General features: G+C 29.8%; 2 protein-coding genes across 5 annotated transcripts; one reads left to right on the forward strand and one right to left on the reverse strand.

Moving 5' to 3' along the window:
• Window positions 1-345: 345 nt before the first annotated feature.
• LOC114123981 (thiamine transporter 2-like) lies at window positions 346-15001 on the reverse strand. 4 transcript variants are annotated; one of them, XM_027987133.2, is made up of 10 exons: window positions 14385-14698; window positions 14000-14323; window positions 9001-9171; window positions 7714-7930; window positions 6794-6957; window positions 6097-6213; window positions 5112-5214; window positions 3030-3222; window positions 2342-2474; window positions 346-897 (listed from the first exon to the last, which is right to left on the reverse strand). In XM_027987133.2, exons 2-10 carry the CDS (start codon window positions 14123-14125, stop codon window positions 784-786), a joined length of 1338 nt encoding a protein of 445 aa, XP_027842934.1. In that variant the 5' UTR covers window positions 14126-14323; window positions 14385-14698; the 3' UTR covers window positions 346-783. The 4 variants fall into 4 exon arrangements, 3 of the variants coding, with proteins under 3 accessions (XP_027842934.1, XP_050056063.1, XP_050056064.1); XM_050200106.1 differs by having other exon boundaries at window positions 14000-14698; XM_050200107.1 differs by lacking the exons at window positions 14000-14323; window positions 14385-14698 and adding an exon at window positions 9433-9614.
• A 1735-nt stretch (window positions 15002-16736) lies between these two features.
• On the forward strand, window positions 16737-25044 carry LOC114123982 (uncharacterized). The gene is made up of 4 exons (XM_027987134.2): window positions 16737-17665; window positions 21173-21310; window positions 22247-22346; window positions 24008-25044. The coding sequence occupies exons 1-4, from the start codon at window positions 17517-17519 to the stop codon at window positions 24713-24715; spliced, it is 1095 nt and encodes a 364-aa protein (XP_027842935.2). The 5' UTR covers window positions 16737-17516; the 3' UTR covers window positions 24716-25044.
• Window positions 25045-26095: the final 1051 nt, after the last annotated feature.

Below are 26095 nucleotides of genomic sequence, written 5' to 3' on the forward strand. Positions count from 1 at the left end.
TTTATTTAAGAAGAATTTCAATAGTATTAATATTTCGATCAATGATAATATCGATAAAGATTACATAAAGATATAATTTTAAACACTTTATGTAATATTGGGACTTAACGCTTAAGCGTCGGCACGTTTTAATGTTATACGATTGGCGCTTTGTAACTGATTTAGATTAATTTTAGACCTATTTTAGAACAAACAAACGGAAAGTTTTCGAAGAGAAAATATTATTTTCGAAAAACAAATGTTGGCATCCCGACTAAAAATATACATAATGTTAATATACACTTACACGTCGCTGTATGATGATGTAACATGAAGGTTATAAATTAAAATATTATGCAACGATGATTTTAATATTCAGTCTTATTTATTTGAACTCCGATAGATATCGCTGCTGTAGCTACATAGATGACATTTCGTCCGATTGAAAACAATAATTCATACATAATTAAATGTTTGTAATTCATTTTGTACACAATATAAGTAATTCACTTCAAACAGTTCAAACTATAATATAGTATCTGAAAAATTCGTTAATTAACAGCAAAAAAGTACTTAATGGATAATTTTCGTAAGTCAAGATAAAGAATAATTATTTAATTAATTGTATATGGTAAACACTTAGTCCAACATCACAGCCTCTGTGTTCGAGTCTAATATTTATTACAAATAATTAATGAATAAATAAATGAATCATTAGTGTCAAACTTCGTCTTCGTGGTTTTCAATGTCGCTGATGATGGATAGTATTGTTTATATATAGTTGTGTCCACCCAATTAATACTGTTATGGCAGCGGACTAAAACGTCTCGTTGCGGAAATGTTCTTCGCGGCGAAAATGACTGCAGCGCACCCGTACACGATTGCAAGGATAATGAACGTAATGCTGTACACCAAAAACTGAAACACACAAATCATTTCTGGAATTAGTTTTTGCCGTGCAAAAACAACACTTGATTTACCTAAGTCAATATGTCAACGTGTTCGTTATAAACTGTGTGAAGTAAAAAGTCGGTATTCGGTATTTAACTCGATTAAAATTAATAATTTGAAATGTCTTAAACATTAAAATATATTGAATAAATCGTTTAATTTAGCTGTGCTTGTCGCAATGCATTTATATTATTTTTATCATATTTCAACTTGAATTTTGTATAAGTATGGTCTTACATGTGCGTAAGGAGGTGGTTAGGGGTTAAAATCACCCATCCTCATGCCCATTTTTTACAATTAGGTTATTAACAATTATTGCTATTTTATGGAATTAAATAAATACAATGATCAAAAATGTACAAATAGTAAACATATTACAAATATTTAAAAAAATTAGTATAAATATAATACATTTCTTTTAATACTAAATGTATTTTAAAGAGAATCTTCCCATAAACAATTTTTACATACGAACCTGATCTACATTATATTATTATATTTAATGTTAATACACAATATACTTTGAGATTTAATTGTCAATTTATTTTTATAAAACAAATATCATTCATATATATTTTATTTTTATGTTTAAAAAATAAAAAAGTTTTAAAAGTAGTACATATTAGTGCTTTATGATTTGTTAACGATGAATTATGTTTTATTCACAAGTGTTAATATTACACATGAAAAATCAATAGTAATATTGTTACGAATTAATATAGTACCTATAGATAACGATTATAACAAATATGGTAAATATTTTACTGGTAATATTTGTCACATAGACCACATTATTGTTATTTTGTCAGAATCTAGCGTTCTATCCAGTAGTACATCAATCAGACATAAAAAATTAATAATAATAATCAAACTTAGTATGTAGTCAATTATTAACAGTTAATAACCAGAAATTCTAAATTTTAAATCCAAATCTTACCATCGAAATTAATTTTTCTATAAAATGGGATACTAGTAAGAAACTTTTTAGTATTCCAATAAGAAAAACTTAAATAACGCGGCGAGATAAGCTGAAGTACCTAGTTGTTGCTTATTGAATATTAAATTTCTTAAGAAGTTGAAAATTTGAAAATTTTAATGGATTGACAAACTTTTTATACACGGTACCGAAGACATTTTATCACAATAGGTATAGCAATGGCAATTGTTATGAAATGTATTGTATAGTTCGCAGTGACATAATATCATAAGATAACTATTTGAACTGTTATGATACTGTTTATTCACTAGTTCACTACGCGTATAAAATATATCGAAAAAAAATATAAAAACCCTCTGCTTTCACAGTACACGAGTTTTATATACCTAAACTTATTTTATCTTATAGGTATGTATAATGTATGTGTTATAATCGTATATGTATGCGAAATGTCAAAATCAAATATCATCTCACCCTGACTGGTAGTGATGCTCCGACGTGTACCAAGAGTGACGACAAGCACGTGGACAGAACGATTCCCAAAAAAGCGTTGAATCCCAACACCGAGGTATAGCAATTGTGTTTTAGTTGTTTACCGATTTGTGACCTGAAAAGAAAAATGGATAAATTCGTATATGATTATAGTGATAAATAATAATACATAATAAATGAAAAAGTGTTGAACTGCAGTTAGCAAATTTTTAAAATAATTTTATTTTATTTTTTGTTTTGTGACCTTAAAAACTGTGCTAGTGTTATTTTATTTAAAAATGTAATTGATTGAAATTAAGAGATCACGGTACTCACATATTTTGAGATGACTAGTGGGAGGGGGTCAGGAAATGCGTGTAAAGATGAATAGAAAATGAGAAAATTTGGTTGTTAAAGTCTCGAATGTAATTTTGTATAGACATTGTTTAGCCAGCTGATTGATCGTGTTAATTTTTAAGTCATTGTGTAGTTGTATTTATTTGTTACATATCTCGAGTAGATCCCATCTAGACTGTGAGACACCATAGAAAAATTAATTTAATTTATTTAGACGTATAGCGTAAGTTTGAGACGATTTGGTAGAGCTTAACAAATATTTAACACTCCTAAATTTGGCCTTCCACAGAATACCCATAGTATTATAAAACACGTAATATAATTATATACTCACACGGCGATGACGAAGACGGATTGTACTATCGTGTCGAAGCAGATGAACATGAAGTACACGACAAGTACGTTTTTCGAAAAATAGCCAAGGGACAGTAACAGTGCAAGCATCAGAGCACTGAACGCCAAGAATTTGTACCCGTGATAATTCCAGTTCACGTTCACCTTGCCAATTTGGTAAGTACTAACCGCCGCTATATATACGGAATATGTATAGATATTATATCATAAATATATTATTTTTTTCGTATGACTTTATTTATGACCAAGGAAAGGGTCTATAGTTCGGTCGACTACTTCGCACAATCATTAATATGGACAACCATATGGGTTTTTGACATTCTTAATTGTGTAAAGGAAGGAGTGGTATTTTATTAGACACTTTCCTGTCCAGAGAGAGATGACGCTAACGGTCGGGCCCAGAAATGGTGAATATTGTAAAGTTATGTCTATAGGTATATATATATATATATATATATTATGTTTTATATATTATTGTATAAAAAAAAAACAAATGGTTAAAATGAGCAGTGTAAAAGAATATATGTGTTCACTAATTGAGTGCCAATAATTCCGGCAGAATGAATATGCGTAGGTCTTTCGGACAAGAAAATCATCTTGATAAATATATAAATCAGACATTTCATTATGTTTTTTCAAATAGCAAGAAAATATTATTATAATTTAATATGATGCGAATGTACACGACCTTGAATTATTATATAATATGTATTGTTATTATTATTGGTGCATGATATGCATATTATAATAATAATTGTATTGTCATCCACGCCGAAACTTCGTCACTCTGTCTCTAAATTGAGTGGTAGACGAACTAGCGGCGAGCTATATGTATTATAGTTGTGCCGACCGGTGCACATGAACACACACACATAATTATAATTGATTCTGATACTTGTACATTTTCCAAATACCGTGTGCATAATTTTAATATTAATTATTCTCGTCGCTCGACCGTAAATGCGACTCTATTGAAGGGTAGCATAAACAATCACTAAACATTTACTGAACCCATTGTGAGCTAATAGTCCCATAAACATTAACAGTCCCTTAACAATTTATGCAATAAATAAATAAGCACAATAAACAATTATGCATAGCGCAGTGGTCCTATTATGACCTATAATACCTGTTCCTTATTTGTGTTTATGTCTAACTCTATAGTTCGAATATAGTTTATTTTCAACTATCGCGGACTACGGCTCTATTATAGTCAAATTTTATTATACCATTAGTTCAGCATGAAGAGTCTAACTAATTATTTAATTGTATTATTGCTATTTTATTTACAAGCGTATAAAATGTAAATAGTACATTATAGTACTATAATATATTACATACTCTACAAACACAAATGCAAATTAATTACTTTTTGTTTCCCATAACGGTGATTTGTTAAAAATGTATTTATTTATTGTCCAGTAACCGATTTTGGAATCTGTTTCTGCTGACTCTAACGATAACATACATTACCGTCTCCACTCAATTTAAAATTTAAAATTTATTCGCACCAATATTTAGTGCTTAACTCTCATGAATTCTTGACTATAGATTTTTATTTAAATACCCGCTTCACTTTTTCGTTCAATGGGAAAGTCAAATTTCTCCGGGTGGGGCTGGGGTCCAGAGTTGAGCTCATTTACAAGAATTTAGTTCGAATGTTCGCATGAAATAATTTGAAAAACTCAGATTGTAGATAACGTAAGTACTATCTATTACCTAGTAAGCCCACTTCTCATATTACAGATATTTAGTATCTTATATATGGGTGACTAATGACTATGACCATAGTCTTTTAATTTTTTTTTGCGGTTTTTTTTATTTACTTGTTTTTCCATTGTATACCTATATAACATACATACATTTTTATCCTAAATTATGCAAGAACTTTGTAATAGTTTTTTAATATTCGATCAGTTCGTGTTTTCTGGTACCACATTGCATATTATTTAACTCGTTATATCATATCATATATTATTATATACTATGAGAAATTTTGATCAAATGAAAAAAAATGAATATGATATATAATAATGTTATGTATAATGTATATTATACTCACCGCACATGGTGGCCAGAAAATCGACTAACCCATTCAGCAACACGTGTTTATCGCCCGATACGTCTACGACGTATGTATACAAAATATTTGCGTATAAAGAGATCTGCGGAAAAAAAGATAAAAAGAAAACTAGGTACATAAAACGATTATTAAAGTAATTAATAATAAACAATACTCATACATATTATAATTTATATTAATATATATCTTATAGCTAGTTCAAAAAGCTTATTGGCCCATGTCTGTTTTTGACCCTTTTGAACATTCTATATACAGGGATATTACTTATGAGTTATGAGTAACTAATAACTGTAAGTATTTAACAAAATGATTATGATTTGATGTTTCTTTTTTAAATAAGTAGTATTTATCTTTCATGTTAATAATATGCTATAATATGCGTATTATTATCTATAAATATAATCTATGCAAAATTTAATATTCTCTACATTTTTCAAATTAAAAAAAACAAACTTATATAGGCGTTATAGTCTATATTTTTAAAGATAATTGTTGAAATAGCATAGGTAATTATTTTAATATATTACATATTATATTAAAACAATTATAAAATAACTATGAAATTTGTACAGTTTAGTCATGTTGAATTGTATAGTATGCTCATAAATAATGTATTTGTCTGCATCGATTTAAAGAAAATTTCTTTATAGATATTTTATAATCTTTTCTTAGTAGTATTTTTTAAATTAAGAATAAATATATCACTATAAAATTTATCACATATCTGAAAATTAACTTATGAATCATTTACTTCACATGCAGTACCTATCTATTTTAATTTGTATATAACGTGTTGTGTATTTGTTTATAAAACATTTCAACCGTTCCTACAATAATTTTAAATTTTAAAATTGAATATTTATATTTCATTTTTTCCCATGAATAAGAAGTATTTAAAAAAAAAAGTGATTTCATACAATTTTATAAACTTATCTATATATAATAAAAATATTATATTATATACGTGAGTGAATCCGGCCATCGCTATGACGTACCAAATGGACCACATCAAAACTGTGCGATCTGCATACGAATGTCTGAAGTCACTTAAGCGATTGAACAAAACTGCAGACGGCACAACCTAAAGTATACAAATAAACAAATATTGCATATTATATTATGATATTGCGGCTAGTGTTCGACAAGACAATGGTATCTACTACAGTATTGTATATTATGCGATCTAACAACATTAATAGTACTTAATCTATATTTATACTTCATAAATTGGTTGGAAATATCTAAATATAAATTATATAATGTATATTACATGTGTTAATGTTACGATTTATTACTTAAGCAAAAAATTAAGTGATTTATCTTTCAAAAAATATTATTGTAAAATCAATAAATTCATTACTCTGTTCAGAATCTAAAATAAGGTTTGATGAAAAAATATTTTATTAAGTTTGTTATTTATAGAGGTATTTGTTAAGGGAGATATTATTTTACATATAACGTGTGTAGTTATAAAATATATTTGCGAGTATTTAAAACGTCGGCTATAGAAATATGTGGAAGAGAAAGCGACATTTTTGAAAGACCTGTGAAAACTACTGATCTGATATTCGTCTTGAGGGAAATTAAAATGGTTGTTTTTGGATAAAAACTTTACCACCCCGATGAGACGACATCGTGTGCAAATGCCATTGAATGCTCACGTTATGCGTGTCGGTTTTTCCGGTTGCTGAGTAGTTGGGTATGCTTGGGTTTCGAATGGCCGCATTTGAGAAACCATCGCTGCTGATGTCATCCACCTGAATAGACGTTTTACTATTCCCAACAGACGGCAATAAGCACGCCCATAAGCTCGCAAATGTCACGACTGGAAAAAAAATAAACTAGTTACGTTCGTATCAGTGACCAGTGTATCACTATTCGATAACAAACGCAGTCGATGAGTAATAAATAAATAACTAAGACCTATTTATAAAAGATTGTGTAGAATGGAGAGAGAGAGTAATATGTTAAATTCATATTTGGTATACAGGCAGTAAATAAACAAGTATTTATATCTCATAATATTTATAAAAATGTATACATATGTATACAAAATACATTTATTATATTTTTTTGCAATAATATGCATACATTTATCATGTTTATCATACTATAAGTTATCGAAATTCATTAGACAATCTCTAACATTAAAATCATAATGTGTTTATCTATGGGCTATAATACAAAACGTGAGATCTAAAGTTCACATGGAATATCCCAATTAAATTTGAATCGAAATGATAAATAATATAAACTAGAGACAATTTAACACAGCAAAAAAATGTTCTGGGGGGGGGGGGCGATAATGAAATATATCACATTATCGACCCCACTGATGAGAATGTTCTAATAATAGTATAAGGGTAGTTGTATGTATGTGCTATTTTTAGTAGTAATGTGTTTAAGAAAATGTAATATTAGAGAATAAGGTGAAAACAGTTGAATACATAATGATGTAGACCTTATTTTTTCGTACTAAGTATTTGTTTGTAAGATTATTTTCTCGTCTGGCCGGGTCTACAATCAAATTTAACTTGTGTGTACAAAAATATAAATAAATAAATCACTTCAAAAATCGTACAGGCGAGGCTGTAGTAAGGCAGGACGGAGTAATTTCGATTGTTGAGGTTGACCACCAGTTGACCCAGGAGGCCGGCCACACACGTGCCGCTCAACATTCCGGATTTTGCGAATCCCGTGGCTATCTGATAATGTTCTTTGTCGTCAATCTTAGAGTATAGGTAACCGTAATACGCCATCTCGATGCACGCGAACAACGAAAAGCAAACTTCGGTCACCTGTTGGACACGCACACAATACCGTATATAGAAAAGCATACATCCCATTAGAAGCACATGTTTTTCATAAAGTTTGGAGATTTAATGTATTATATGACATAAATAATGTACGTTGGTGAATACAGCGAACTTATTATCTTACTATCGCACAGCCTTTTTTTTTAAGGCATTTCAACAAACATGGTATTATTATCGTGTATATTAATAATTTTTTACTTAATGACTATAATATTATAATACTTGGATGTAAAATAAATCGAATTTCGGTGACTGAAGTGTCACTGTATAGTTTTATGTAGAAAAGCTCAACTCCCACGAATTTATTGTTTCGGAAAAAATTTTTTTTCGATTTTTCTAGTACTGCAATTATTTTTATTTTTCTATTTAAATATAAGTACCAAGCTTATTGTAATAAATTGTGTGGTGCAGACTTATAGCTTGCGCGGGTTGACTAAGAGGTACACGCGATTTAGTATTATATAGTTATGATTAATTTTTAGTAATAAACTTAAGGGCATAATTAGACGTAATGTTTGCCTATAGCTCTCGAATGATAGACCTCCCGGGTTTTATATGACGAAACTATGTCCTACACATGGATAATACATGCTATAAAGCCTACAGCAACAAAAAAAAAAAAAAATGTACAACCTAATGATCTAAGTTGTTGAAGTTTAATTATGAAAAAAAAATAATAATATAATATAGCACTCCTTACCCCAGGCAGACATTTTGGTATTTTAAAATACTATATTATTGTAAATAGCAATTTCTTAGGTATAACAATTTTATGTTATGCAAATCAATAGATACTCTTTGCAGGGTCTACGTGCAGGTGAACAAATTCCCACTGGGCTTTATCTCACATTTAGATTTTAGTGCACCCGCGGTGCCTATACTTTTATCACTTATACTACTCGTTATTTTATGATAATGCATTTTAAAAGGTCTGTCCAGTCTACCCGTGGTTCTTCGTTTCAAACACTAATATAAAATGCGACTCAAGTCAGAATATAAGTATACGCAGGGTAAGGACACGTATTATATTATGTAGTATTGTAGTGTTATACCATTATTTGAAACGTGGTGGGTGAATCGATCAGATTGATGTATGCCACCATGCCCAGTATACCGTTGAGTATCATCACCGGCTTGTATCGCAAGTAATCGGACAGCAGGAACACCAGAAACGAACCGATCACTCCAGAGTATATCCTGATCGGCGTAAATACGTTGGAAACCTGTGTACAAGGATAACACGATCAATATCACGACATTATAAATATTTGGATTTACCGGGCGCTCTGGTTCGAGCACAGTGACAAATTATATCAATAAAAAAAAAAAACGCAATTCCAATCTCAAATATTTCGCTATATCCGTCGATCGCGGAGCAGCCGAAGTGGGAGGTTCGTTAAAGATTACGACCGTATAAGAACGATGCGATACAAACAAACCACTCTGTCACATCTTATTCTTATATCATATTATATTATACGTACACTGTAATTGTTTTATGCGTTCGGATTACTCAGGTACGTGGAGTTTTGATTTTTGAGCGGAAAAATAATGTACTTTACAACAGCCCGCCAATATTACTGATTTTTTTTTTTTTTTTATGTAGCAGATTAAGTCATCAGAAGACGTCCGCGTCGTACCAACATAATATTATCATGTCGTATTTGTCTTACGCACGTGTAAAATAACACACATTATGAATCATGGAAAAATAAAACAAACCGTAAAAACCGAAGAAAAAAATCAAATTTTTATATTTTGATATTATTTCATTTTTTTTATGAGATATTAGTTCTAATTTTTTGATTAAAATTTTAAAATAATAATCAAACTTACTGTTTACCCAGTTAAAGTATTGACGTATTTATATCACGCAATTAATAAATGACAGGTAAATAAATAAAATCCATGAAAAATAAATCAAATAATTTGTATAAAAATATGATAAAATAAATTACGAGTAAATTTAATTTTTTTTTGTTTGAATTCTGAATGGCTCATATCAAAACGTTGATCAAATAAAAAAATGGTCATATGAGTAAATATTTATATGTCAACATATAATAAATAAAAAAGATAGATAAATATAATTTTAATTACAATTATTATTGGTTTTAATTTTCAATCAAAATTTATGTTTAATAAAATATACTAATTTTTTTTTTATATACTTTTTCTGTCTATCAAAATATCCAAATATCGGATTTTTTTACCAGATTATCTATATAGTTGGAATTAGAGAAAATATAGAAAAAAAATTGTTGTAGGGAATATGGATTGTTCTTTAACGAATAGTTTATCATTTATGTTTTAAAACGAGTTACATAAATTTTAAATTATTTGAATACTTATTTATAAATCATTAAATAAAAATATGAAAAAATTCTTTATTAGAGCACAATCCATACATTTTATGATATTGTGTAGGTAAATGCGTTCTACTATTATTAATTGAAAATGAGCTTTAGTAAAAATCCGTTGTAGAATTGTATTATGTCATTCATATGTAAGACATAATATATAATAGTATAATACATAGGCAGTACGGAATGAGACATAACTTAATTTATATTTTTTTTCCCAAAAATAATTTTCTACAGAAATTTAAAACCCATTTCAAATGCGGACACATTTTTATTATTGTATCAATATTGTTTATTTGTATATATTTTTTTTGCTTACATGAAATTAGATTTAAGCGTCATATCAAAAACGGGACAAAACGTTTTACAAATAACACATTTTGTGAATTAAAATATAAATAAATACGTTTATAATATCTAAATGTTCGTCATCGTTTTTATATATGATATTATTCTGGTTATTCTGGCCCCACTCTTACACAATAATTTGTAGTTTTTTATAGTTTAAAAATAGTACAATACACTGACGCAATAATAATGGCTTTCGAAATCACATTAACGATTCCGTTAGTTTCGTCACGAAAGTTTTAATACTTCAAGTTTAATTCAATTTGTTATTTTCGCGATCCTATAACTATTTCTTTTTTGTTTTTTCCATCCGCTTTCAACAAAAAACATGATATCGATTTTTTAAAATCCAGAAAAAATGGATTCGTTTTTATTTTCATTTTTCATTTTTCCTTTCTTCCGTTCGATTATTTTGGCTTTGTTTATTTACATTATATAGAATTGATTCTACAAAAGTTATATTATAAACGTGACTTTTGGTCGTTTTTTCCAAAACTGAAAATGGTTAATAATTCAGTTGCGACACGTATACGCTGAGAACAAAAAAAAGGTCTTTGGGTTTGTTTGAGTTATCGATTCGACGAGTATTCACAGAATAATAAAGACAATACAATGAATTAATCGAAACGAAAACCATTTTTAACACTTACATCGACAAGTCTAATATAATTCATGAATTGGATAAATTCAACCGATTTTCGCGTAGTTGATTTTAGGTTTGGAATTATAATATGTAAATTTCAACGGTTCGCTTTTTTAACTTGTAAAAATAAATAAAAGTTATACTGGTAATAAATTAAAGTAAAAAAAAAAAAAATCACCAATAATATATGAAAAAAATCAAATTAAAATTTGTATGGAAAATTAGTATATTTTATTAAATATACAAGTAGAAATTTGTTATTTATAGGTATGTCAAAAAAAAAAAATAAATAAATAAATTTTAATTAAATTTCCCAACCATGATTAGCTATAGTTGGGAAAATGTTGTATTACGCTTTATACTTTTTATATCAGAACAGAAATTATACTTAATAAAGATATTACATAATAACTAATATTCGTAATTATCATTATCTAAATGATTATGATAACGATAACAAATCAAAAATTCAATCAATAAAATGACAGTCTTTGATATTGAATGCTTTGTGTAATTTATTTTAATATTAAATTAAAAAGAAAATTTTACTATTTGCATTGTTCGCGGACATTAGGTAAATTTTTGGAATGGCTAAACTCCCATGTCCGAGTCCGTCTATGATAATTTTAGTTTGATAGTATCATACTTCTATAGTCCTATACTATTGTTTAACAAATGAGTGATGGTCACTGATTTACTGATCCAGTCATTGATCATTACACTTCCATATCAAGATTGTATATACATACAATATACATAAGATATTTTAAACAGGTATCTATATTTTTTGCAGATTAAACAATTTATTATTAATTTGCAAGCATTATTGATTAAATTACTTGTAGCTATACACTATTAATGAGTAGAAGATGTATAAAAAAAATATAACGAGGGTGACCGAAATTTTTTTTTAAAAGATTTATGTACTGAAAATATATTATTTTTTTTTGAGGATCAAGAATATTTTATTAACTGTTTTATTACGTACATTTATTATAGTTACTATCAATTAACATACTTAATATAAATACTAATTTAGCTTATAATGTTACATTTTAAAAATCAATACTTAGATACTGCGTATTTTGTAAGTGTTTGTGTTCCATGTATACATATATTTATGTAACCTATGGGGTCGAAATACAAATATGAAATATTTAGCACATTTTAAACAGGTACTACTCAGAGAGGTATATTATTATTACGTATATATATTATAGTACACAGAAAAATGCACTAAAGCATAATGTCAGATAATTTCAACGTCGTCATTACTGTTGCGCAGACTGAACGTATAATAATATATTATGGCAGAACAACAGATTGAACAAAGTACAGAAAAAAAAACTCTGCTCAGAGTAAATTGTCTTACTACAAGATATTTGTGCTGTAGAGAAAAGAGTCATACTTTTTAATAGTAATGTAGATATGAAATTTCGTCTTGAGAGAAATACATTATAAAGTTGCCAAAACTTGAACTTTCGAGTTTCAAACAACTTTAGACTTTTGAGTGACTTAATATTGAATATACGATGATGTTCGAATAATAATAGTGTGTGATTTTGAGCGTAAGGCTACATCACTATATATACTATGTATAATTGCTATATATGTATATATAATTATAATTTTATACTTCATATATATAAATATTTATTAACAGTTTCATTTGAAAATTTAAACACTATTGCATTAAGAGCTTCATTATATTTTACTGTAACACAACGAAGTCGGACAAAGGCGATTAAGATCTGAATGTATTGATAATTTTAATACCCACTTTGTATGATGCGTGAAATGTTCAAATATCAATATGTATATGTGTATTATAGTCATGTCTTTAGTTATTCAGTGGTAATTTACTCATTGAAGTGTAAACGTAATGATATTGATTATACTAATGGAAGAAACCTATACGTACTGAAATTCAGTCTTAGTGCACTTACATTTTATGAGATATCATTATCGTGTCGGACCACAACAATGAACATCTCTGCGTTACTGAACCACATAAAATAATCGCCGATTATAAGCCCCGCGGATAGAACCACCGAGTTACTGAGTTTAACTCGGAGAGTAAGGTTAGTTTGCTAGTTTAAACATTAAACACAATTGTTCGAGCTCGTGTTAACGGGGTGTAAGTTAGTGAAAGTTTTAAAAACCGAGGCAGGTATTCGGCTTATACGTTATAATTGGGTTAGACTATTTCAATAACGAATTTGTATAATGTGACAATCGGCTCTATTTTTATATTATTATTACAGCTATTAAAGTTGAACAAAGATAATGAAAAAACAATTTACAAACAACTACCCGCATAAAGCAAACTTACACATGTCTTTAAACATGTTGCAAATTTATGTGGTTATACTAATAGTTATCATGGTGATAAGTTAATTAAATTTAAATTACATGAAATTTTCAATTTCAATTTCAATCGGCTCATCAAAATATTGAATGTAAAATTAAGTACATTATAATGTACATTATTTTTAAACTTGTTATTACACAAAAAGTCAACAACAAATCATATAAGATAATACCCAATATTTAATCTTAAATTGTTTTACTAAAAGTTGTTTTTAAATACATAAAAGGTACTCGTCTTTTTAACTTAACAAATGTCCTGCAATAGTTATGCCCTATAACACTTATGTGTGTATGTCAGTATGTGTGTATTAATAGCTGTTTATGTACCTCGTTTAGCGAGATGTTTACGGACGGTCCAGTCAAGTATGCAGTCAAAAACGAATCCATCGGTCGTATTTCTACTGTGAACGTGAAAACGGTGACCATGACCGTTATGAATTTCCAATGATCCATGGCAGTCACTGTGCTTTTATCCAACTCGGAAGTCGACCGTTAAACCACGAGTAGACTCTTTTAAAAACGTTTAGTTTGTCTCACGCTAACGCCTCGCTTGCTGCAGCGGTTCTTGCTCGTAATATCGAATATCCCACGATCGAAAATGCGTGGTGCAAGTAAAAAAAACTAATTGATTATATACGACACAAACCGATACTGAAGAATTTTAAGAATCTATTATTGTAAACAATAACAATTGCAAACAAATCGTACTTACAGGCACATGTATTGGCCGTTAACTGGTCGCCACGCGGTAATTAATTTAAGGATTTGATATTATGCTTATTGTGTAATTGTGTAATTCAAATGAATGCTATTTGTGACTTGTGTCCATGTGTGACCTATTGACCACTGTAATCTATGTAGGCGTTCGGTTTTTTTAGACTTTTTTTTTCAACGTAGCAATAAGTGGCGTGTTCATACGTAAGTAAAGTAAAAAAAATAATAAAAATAGAACAGAACGGACATCGCTCCTCTAAACGAACGGAGCGTTGTAAGACTGTCTGATTTTCTCAATATCATATAATAATATTATATAGGTATTAATAAGTATGCGATTAGAATAATCGTTACGCAATAACACTGAGCTTGCGTGTTGCAGTCCAGTGATCAAAATGTATCATAATTCATAATATAATTTCGGTGACTCGTCAGTTAATCTGGTTTAACTGGTATCGAAAAAATTCCTCTTTGATAGTTACTAATTCGATTGTACTTTAAAAGGGGTCGGCAAGTTATATTTATTTATTTTCAAAAGGTTTGGAAAATATAACGCTGCATCATAATGATTTTAATTGTGCATTAGATAGTGGTAAATACATGTGATATTATGTCTGTATTTTTATTTTTTATAGCAAAAGCCATATAGATCAATTAAAAATAATAGTCTAGGTAAATTTTTTTTCTTTTTAGTATAATTGTTTAATTATATAAAAATGTTTCCCAACAATCAAAATTGGGATGTAAAACACTTTTGATGGATCATTGTCGATGAAATAATAACAAGAAAAATATCTTCATTATAAAAAAATAAAAATAAATACATATTATACAAAAAAATGTTATCTATTAATTAATTAAAAATTCTTGATTAATGTTTTACTTGATAACTCTAAATATAATAATAATGTGAAGTTAAATTAGTTTAATAAAATATGCATAAGCATTCATTATATTTTTTGTAACTTTTGTATAATTTATTATGATAGTGGAAAATTTATAGTCTTATCAATAAATGCGCTAATGACTGGTGATAGTATCGTTGTATACTTATATTATATATATTTATATAATAAAATATGAGTAGTCATTATATCGATTATTCACACACAGTTGAGCTCTAGTGGTACATCAAGACTACGTTCTACGAGAGAAAAAACTAAATTTATTTTATTATTTTATTAGGTATGTCAATTTGTAATTAATATTTATTTTGAATTAAACTTAAATATTTTATCTTTATATTTAACAGAGTAGTAAATATATGCATAGCTCAGTATAACTTTGTATATATAAAAAATAAAATGATACATTTTTATGTAGTTATTACTATAATATTACGAATATTTTTTATGGTTGAAGGTGAGGGTTAACCTACCCAACCAAAAGTAAATTTGTATAACTAAAAGGTTGGGAAACAATGATACAGACATAAATATATAAATATAACTAAACTATTGTATGCATGTTAAGTTAAATACCTATAATAATTTTTTAGAAAATTATTATCTAACTGATTATATTTTGGTAAAATATATAGTATGTTTATATATTTTGATTCGATAACGATAATTACGCATAATTAAAATAACATAATATTTAAATGAGCATTTATAAAAAATAAATAATAGCAGTTTATAAAAATTTACGACAGTATTGCTAATTAATTTAGATCAAAAACTGTGTTTTTCTTTTATAAGTTATTAGTATCATTAATACATTTATATCTTAATAATATCGTTAAATATAATATATATATCAATTTAAATGACTAGTAACGTTAATTTACTTGTCAAATAATCAACCGATCAACGAATTTCTAATAAAATATTTCCATACCTAAGCATATTATCATATAGCTATAGAAGTAGCGATTCCTCAATTTTTTTTTTCAATTATAAATACTACGAAACACGTTATTACATGCAAGACACCGGGGATGTAGTTCTACTGTATAGTTGTAGTTGGTGTCGAATGTAAATTGATAGTCAGTAGCAGGGTTATGGAGTTATATTATTATACTATGTCACAGATTCGGCGATGTTTTTCTGAACTGTTCTCTAACCTGAGCCTTCAGTGCTAAAATTGAAGTTATTTTCTTAATTTTCCCCGTAATAGTTACTAGACAATTTATCATTATTTTATATACGAATCTATCCATTATATACGATGTGGCCAATTACCTACTATAATTTATTATACATTGTTAGTTTTTTGTTCATTCTGTATTTTTGTTTCTATAATCTGATAGTTTTTTTTATTAGAAACCGTATTTCATTTCGTGAATTGATATCATAATATCAGTATATTGTATTTTCTCCGTCTTACTAACGTACAAAGTGCTATTTTTTACAGATCGAAGCACGAGTTTGTGTCTCATAGTCGTCCCTCGGAAGAACGCATATAAAGGACATACACCTAACTTGCGACGTAAGGGTAAATGTACAATAGTAAATTTCATGTACGTATACAGTTGATCTTTATGCGGCTAATTATATAACAGCATACGAAATAATATTGGAAAAATATTTTGTAGTTTTGTTGTGATGATGCGTGTTTTTCAGGAATGGTGACTAAACGGCAACTAACGGGGATATTATAATATTATATAGTAACAACATGAATAATAAATTTTTGTTTTCGAGAACCCTCGGTCGGTTGTCCGCCCAACTGAAACTCGTGCCCGGGCCGGCTGCAAGGTTGAATGCGTGCGTGCGTGCGTGTGCGCGTGCGCGCGCGTGTTGTGTGCAGCTGTGGTTATGACGATGCGGTGCGGGGCGATGAGGTGGTGCCGGGTGACAGATCGCCGCCGACGCGCACCGCGTAGCCCGACAGGTTGGCCAACCGCGTGTCGACGACAAATCGGTGGCCGACCGACCGTCCGCGTACGTCTGTCGCGGTGGCCGCCGCCGCGGTCTTCGCCCGTCGGCGGGCGACCGATGGTGGTAACAGTGTTCGCCGCGCACACTCGACCGTCGTCGGACCGCCGCCGTCGTCCGACCGTAGTCCGTACGACTCGTGCACGACATTCGGTCGTAGTCGCTGTCGTGATCGCTGGGAACGTCGCGCGTTTCGTTGATCGATCGCGAACGAATTGGGCGGGGCACGCGATCTCCTGAACGGCGTCCCGATGATCGTGGCCATGGAGAGGAAACTGATATCGGAATTGATCGAAGAGTACAAGACATGCACGTGCCTGTGGAGGATCAAGGATCCCGACTACAAGAACAGAGAGATGAAGAACGAGGCGTACGAGTCGCTGTTGCGGTTGATAAAAAAGTATAATAGTAATAATAATAATAATAAGTATAATAATATAATATAGATATATTAAAAAGAATAGTGCGGGACGAGCGCAATAATACAACATCGTTATAGGTGTATTACGAAAAAAGACGCGAGCACGCGGAGGCCGATTGCGGAGCGTGACAGTTCGTCAGCGACCTCAGTAGTTGTAGACCGCGGCGGGCGGAAAACGAATAGGCAATGTTTGTTAGGGGGGGGGGGAAGAGCGCGCGCTGCGGTGGCGGCGGACGACCTTTGAAATAATAATAATTCACGCGATTACATTGCGAATTACGACACATGGGTAGATAGGTACTTATTATACGACTTGCATTTCTGCTACCACCGCTCATATTTTACTTTACGTCGTAAGGGCGAGCGCAATTGCTCACTACGCCTTCCAACCATCAAAAAATGTACGTCGGTGTTTACTTTACAACAAATTCTACTCTGTATAATATCAAATAGTACACGTCATACTAATTACATAATTTATTAGCTGCATAACTCGTCACCGATCGGAAAAACTGAACACACCTAAAATACTACCTATGGCGGTATATTAGATGCATGTCGGTTTTAATGTATACTAATTTGATATGGCCAATCCGACCGTTGCGTATTGGCTATAGCGCTTAGATAGTTGATTATTTTTGAACTGTTGGTTAAATTAGGAGGTACTCTTCAAGCTTTCTAACGATGTCTGAAACTTTCGTTAAAATTAGTCTAAGGACATTGTCTTTTGTTCTACATTTGAATAATAAACAATAAATTGAATACTATTTTATTGATTTTGAAAAAAATCTCATAGCAATGCATGGTTTTTATGCTAGTCAATACAGTTTTTTTTTTTAAATTTTATTTCTAAAACCAATAGCAGCCTTTTTTTATAAAAACAACAATAATTCAAATTTCATGAGCCAAAACGAAAATTGTATAACATGAGTCAGCTGTAAATATACTCCGATTTTATACATTGATATATTGATATAACGTTTATTAAAATCGGCCAAGTAGTTTCTAAGGTATGCATTTTTGAACATACAAATTCTTCAGACTTCTAATATTAGTATTTAGTTTAATAAATTATATTATTAACAATTAACAGGGTATCAGGGTGTATCATAATTTACGATGTAAACTTAAGAGGTTTGTCTAATGATGAACATATTGTGGGGAAGTGGATAATTTAATGAAAAGCCTATTTTATTTTTGAAAATAATCTTTAGATTAATTTTCTGTAAAAAAAAAAAAAAACTAATCGAAATGTATAGGATTTTATAATTTGGTTAACGGTCTGTGTTTCTACGCCCTATACGTAATAAATAAATAAAATGTATGATATAAATTAAAATTTATTTATTTAATGTTTCTTAGTTGAATTATGAGTTAACTAAAATAGAATATTATGAAAACAATCAACGTTTTAAAAAGATGACTTATTTAAATATAATTGACAATTACAATGTTAAATCTCCGGATACAGTGGCAGACTCAGAGTTAGGAAAATTTTGGGACAACCTATTTCAAGAGACAGTTTTAAAGCCAAAACTTAAGAGGGGAAAGAATTAGCGACGTCAAACATTAAACGGTTTTTTTCAACAACCTGCTTCATGTACAACGAAAAATATTTTTACTATTTTCTGTGATTTAATTATTGTTATAACTTTTTTATTTGTATTATTTAAAACTAAAAATAATGCAAAATAGGTACTTAATTATAATCTATGTTTTCTCTTTATATGATCAAAATTCTTATTAATTATTACTGAGAAAAAAATTATTTTCTTATGTTAAGTATTGCCAAGTGTGATAATGATAATTAGTCAATTACAAAAGCCATTTTTCAATGAAGGAACATATTATTATTATAAGGTTTTAATTATTTTATTCGACTAAAACTTCGTATACCTTACACGTAATATGCATAATTTTAGCTAAGAATGCTTAGATGAAAGCATATCATTAGAAATCATGCATTTTAGAACATCATTAAGTATGAATATTTTTACCGTCCTTAATTAACTGATAATAAACAAATATAAATGATTTAGATATAATTAAATCATATTGATATATGTATAAGTTTGATAAATTAAAAAAAAAAGTTATAATATAAATATTAATAAAGTAATAAATAACATTTTTTTTACAGTCTAATTCATCAGAAAATATTTATTGTATATCAAATAACCTTCTAACCCTCTTTTTAGATCCATCAATGACTGCATCTAGCTTTTCATCAATCTATCATAGTTTTCACTAATATTATTTTAATAGTTGGCGGCTTTATTTCACATGCGCTAACGTTTTCTTCACTACAGATCTTTATTTTTTTTAAGAATTATCGATGTACATCGTTGATGGCTGCCACAATAGAGGTCACGTCCTATGTACATTTTTTGGACTTTTGAGTTAGAGCTACAATAAGCTCCAACATTTTATTTAGTTATGATTTTCATGCTTTAGAATTCTATAATACCTATGATCAATTTCATCTTATACTATCTCGTATTTAAGAATATTATAATAGGTACAACTATGTGTATAATAGTGCCTTAGAGGGGCTCGAACCATAAAGAATGTTTATAATATTTTTAAAAATATTCTGTTATGAAATGGCAAATAAAAATCTATAAGAAGAATTTCACAAATTTAAGCATTTTTCTGAATTCGTGCTATTTTGATAACATTTTAAGATTTCGTTGAGTATTGGAGTATTATTATGTGTTAAATATATTCTGAATTTAAGAAAGGCATTTTTTTTTAAATATTATCATTTTTATACATAATACTCAAACCTCAACAATTCAAAACAAATTGTAAAAGTACCTACCGTATAACACACTTAATAGCCAGCTGTATAGTTTATAGATAAATTTAAACTTAATTATTTACTTAGATTTTTTAACACTTGTAAGCCAATAAAAACAATACTATATTATTAAAAACAAAACAAAACAATAAATATTTATATCGTTGTGTGGGATTATTTAAAGAAACCTGAGGTAAAATACAGGGACATTGAAATATTTGTCTTATATAATATACATACGTTAATAATAATTTAAAAACGGGATTACATGTATAGAATCGTTGGTCTTATACTATCGCGCATTAGAAATATTATGTTCATGTACAATTTATCGTATTACTAATAAATTAAAATTACCACAAGCATCTCTTAAGTTGTTGTATTTATTAAACAACCATTTGATTATAATATAAACTGTTAATTTATTTTTTAAATTTTCATGTTATTTGCTTTTTTTTTGGACATCTCATAAATATATAATTATATTTATCAAATATATTGATATTGTCAGTTTAGCAGCAGCTTTGAGTGTAAGAATTTACTTGAAAATTAATAAGAAATGCACGTAGATTTCTCGATTTTCAAGAATACGAGAATATTCGTATGGTTAATTTGAACTTATGAATTAATATTTTTTTTGCAATACATACTGTGCTTTATTAATATTTTATGTATATTGTATATAGATATAACGAGAGTTGTACAATGGATGACATGAAACGTAAAATAGCCAATCTGAGAACATGTTACTTAAGGGAATTCAAAAAAGTTATGGATGCCAAGAGATATGGTGGAATATATGAGCCCAGTTTGTGGTATTACAAGTAAGGGACCATTTTATACACTTATAATGATATAGGTACAATAGTAAATAGTACTACATAGTACGCATATTATATTATTATAGTATTATAATTACAAACGTATGCTGACACATAGTTTAATATATGTATTATACACCCGTGTTGAGGTAAAATTACTTCTGAAAAGTAAGAGAATCGCGTTACTGTATGAATATCGAATTATAGTAATTAAGTTAGGTACCTTTACGGCTTTACGTTAATGTATTGTAACACGCATTGAGTTCCATAGCATGTTTTCCACAATAGTTAAAAGAAGAATGTTACTGAGTATTATTAGGTCATATTATTATGATATTTCTTATTTTATGTAAACTAGTATTAAATACACTGATAATAGATAGTTAATTTGTCAACTTAAAATTATTATGTCCTCGAGGTATGATTATTATTAAGTTGCCTGATTAGATTAATGTTATAGACACAATATCGCTCTGTGTTAACATTTTAATACATAAGAAAATTGAAACGGATGCGTAACAATAATAGAAAATAATAAAACATTTAATTTAAAAATGGTGTAGATGGTGAAATATCAAGCGTAAAATGTCTACAATAGAAAAAATACAGTTGCACTATAATATTTCATGTACAAATTATATGAATGTTATTATTTTTTTATACAAACAAAAATACTAATTGATCGATATTAATATTTTTATTTATTAATTTAGTATAATTCATGTCAATAATTAAAGCATTTTTTAAATTAAAACTATTTTTAAAACATAAATGGTTATTCAGCCACCAGAGTAATTGAAACATGAAGTAATCAATAATTTTGTTACTACTTAACACTTAACAGTATACACACGGTGAGAGATATCGAACACGTATTGTTAGATAGTACACATGTTTTATACAGTGTGTCTAAATTTAATGTCGATTATTGTATTATAGATCCTTGGAGTTCCTAAACGATCAGCATCACAGTGAAGACAGAGTACGGTTGGGCCGTAGTTATCCGGATAATAGCGATGAAGATAACGAGTCAACCGAGGTTAGTTGTTATCTACTATATTGGGCCATACATATATTTTTATATAATACATATTACCTATATGAATATATGAATGTATATATTTTATGGAAGTAGTTTTTTTATTTTTGTTATAAATATTAGATAAGAAATATAAGGACGATAGTATTATATTTCACTCACAATCTCATTCCTTGCCTTCAAATTTGGATTTTCTCTAACTAGGTACCTTTTTCTTTACATAATATCTTACATAGTTACGTGTTTTTTTTCAATTGCGCACAAATAGTTATGGAATGATGCAATACAACGATATAACCGTAAATGTATCATGTTTTGAGGATATTTGTCAGGTAGGCAGTAGGTATAAAGTATACTCTCATAATGATGTCTTGAATGATGAGCCCGATATACTATATTATGTAAAAAATAATATAATAATTGCGATAAGTGATAATTATATGTAAAATGCATACGGTATAATATTTTGTATTTTTTAAAGAAAAATATAAGTGTCTAGTTACTCATTAAAATAATTCTGTTTTGAATTATAGACAGATAATTTATTAATCAAGTAGGATTGGAATCTATAGATAGGGGGGGATCTACAATCATTATAAGCGCGGGCTCTTTTTATTTATTTATTTTTTTTTTTTCGTGATTCGTATTTATAGTAAAAATGTGTTTAAAAACACTTACTAATTGCTATGCTTGTGTGATTTCATGCCACAATTAAAGACAGGGATCATTGCAGTAGAACATTGAAAGTAATTTTAAAAACGTTTAATCAATTGAATCATTAGGTAACTTAATAGTTACTTTGAGTATTCGAATATTTATTATAATTTATCTTAATTTACATTATTATGATAAAAATGATGTACGAGATCATCATATTATTACAAGAAAAGTTAAAGTAATATTATCATCCAACGATTTTTCACCGCGGAAATCTGTATGACGTATATTGTTGATTTGTATCTACGTTTGCTATCCATAAAAATAGTTTAGGCTTTCTCGATTTAATCCATTGTTGTATTATAGGTATGTAAATGTGTTAAATAATATTTTCTATTAGAATTCTACGCGATAGGTTTTAATGAATATATTATATATTACATATATATCTCGTCGGCATAATATGAAATAATATTATACAACAAACACAAATATAATCATTTGGGAAATTAATTTTGCATGACTAACATAATCATAGATGATTTAGGGACATCGTGTCTCGATATAATGTCATATGCGATTTATATACATGATTTTTTACCAATAAATAATGAATATTATATAATATGAATACCTACATGTTTCTAATTAAGCGTGATGACGTGTGAGTAGAATGAATTAAATGTATTAGAGAAACTAAAAAATAATTCCTATAAAGTGTGTGAAAATTTTTAATTGACAGAAACTAATAAATATGTATATAATAAAAAGGTATGAAAAAATGAAAAAAAATCCGCATTAAGCAAAAAAAAAAAAAAAATACCTGAAATGCGGACTAAAAGTTTAAAAATTGAATTAATTAGTATATAGGAACCTATAATTCAAACTTTGTGACGGAGAAGTTTTGTGTTACAGTCAGCTGCAAATAATTAGTTTCCCTATTAATTAAACAGCCCCGCTTTTTATTATATTATTATGATAATAATATATTTACGAAATTACAGACACAAAACATATTGGTGTACGAGGACGTCGATGACCGTGCCGGGTCCGAGGACAAGGATTCGTGTTCCACCGAACCGGAGTACCAACAGTCCTGCACGGCCGTTAACAGTAACTTGCAGACCGTATTGAACGGCAGTGGTGACGGCAGTGGCGGCGGAGATGGCGTCAAAAGACCCAAAAGACGGCGACGGTTGTTGGACGTGTCGGCGGTACAGAACGGGCCGTCCGCCAGACCGTCGCAGTCACAGCCGCCGCTAGACCGGTACTCGGGCGGTACCGGCGCCGCCGACTTTTACGAACCTCAAATATTGGGCGGCGTGGGCGGCGACCCGTCCGAACTTCCGGTGGCCGACTACTACGACGGTTTCGGCCGGTACGCGGCCAACGAGCTCCGTCAGATGGACAGACAGTCGGTGATCATCGCCAAGAGGCTGGTCAACGAAGTGCTGTTCCTGGGCCAGATGGGCATGTTGAACGTGAACACGAGGATCGAGACGCCGACGACCGGCCGCCGGAAGAACGCTTCCGCGTCGGCCGCGTGCAAGTCGGAAACGCGCAATCGCCGGCAGCGTCGCCGACAGCATCGCGACGTGGACGATGACGACGAAGACGACGACGCGATCGACGACGGGGACGAGCACGGTGGCGGCGGACTTGAATCTTCGTCGTCGCCAATGCCGCCCGTCGAGTTCATGGAGACCTCGTGATACGCCGCTGAAAACGAACGATCGTTCGACGGCTAGCAATGATCTGCACCCCCCCAAAGTCCGCGACGATCGAACTCGATTTTAAGAAGTCGAATCTGCGGGTAAATATGGCGTGCATTCATTGATTATTAGGCCTACCTATATACACGTGTATTATATTTTGTAATAAATAAAAATTGTTCTATAAAACCTGTATATTTTATATTTATGGTGTGGCCTTCCGTTCGTGTGTCGAAACGATGGAATGCGTTCCGATGTATTTTTATGTTGAGTACAATATATATTATATTATATTTTTTAAATTAATAAAAAAATATTTTTTTCAGGAACTTTTTTGTCATTTATAACACGGCTTGTAATAATACATTTTGAAGTGTTGTTAATTTAAAATACGGTAGATTAACTCATAATCATAAGTTGAACTATATATTTGTCTACAATCTACATATTGTACACTTAATTTTAAGAGTTATATTTGTTTGTTTGATAATTAATATATTCATATTATGTAACTGAAACGTTATTCCTTATATCGTACCTATATACTTTACTCGAATTATTCGAGTTTATTATTTCCATAACCTTTTCAGTCACTTCCAAAAACTATACATTTATTCTATATGAGTGTCGTATAGTATTCGACGTACCGCGTACACTATATATTTGGAACCAGAAATTTTGTTGGCTATTCGTAGGGTTCGGTTTGTAGTTTATTTTCTTGAAAAAACTCGTATTCTATACTCGGATTTGAGGTGTCTGTTATGATAGCTTTTTTGGATATCGCTATAATTTACGCGCACATATAAAACAACCGATTCCTGCTCCTGTACGAGTCACTGTTAGGTGTCGCGTGTCAGGCGGTGATTATAAATAATATTATAATATATTTATACGTATACCTATACCAAACTTTTGCCGTTACGAATAACGCAATTTCGTACACACTGTTATTTGTTCAACACGCGCGCGTGCGACTTGCACCCAGAATATATAATTACTGTACGTGAATTTATGTTTAATGGTCGTTTGAAAAATACATTTTTAAGCCTTCGTGCGATTTTTCGTATAATGTGTAGGTACCTATTATATCATATAATTATGTAGATGATATTATACGATAACTTAACTAGGTATCTGTATAATTAAGCCATCGTTATATAATATTAATAGGTATTATATTGTAACGGGTACACTGTTCCTATATAATATAATATATTATGTGTATAAATAAATTACGAGTGTTTGTGGAGCTCAAGGTAAGTAGAATTTTCGAGGTCCACAAATTCAAAACAAAATTTGATCGAGTCACTGAGATTTAGAGTTTAATAATCTCTAAATTAAATATTATGTACGGCGAGGCGAGTAAACAAAAACGTATGG

Source organism: Aphis gossypii, chromosome 2 (assembly GCF_020184175.1).
Source record: "Aphis gossypii isolate Hap1 chromosome 2, ASM2018417v2, whole genome shotgun sequence".
NCBI lineage: Eukaryota > Metazoa > Arthropoda > Insecta > Hemiptera > Aphididae > Aphis > Aphis gossypii.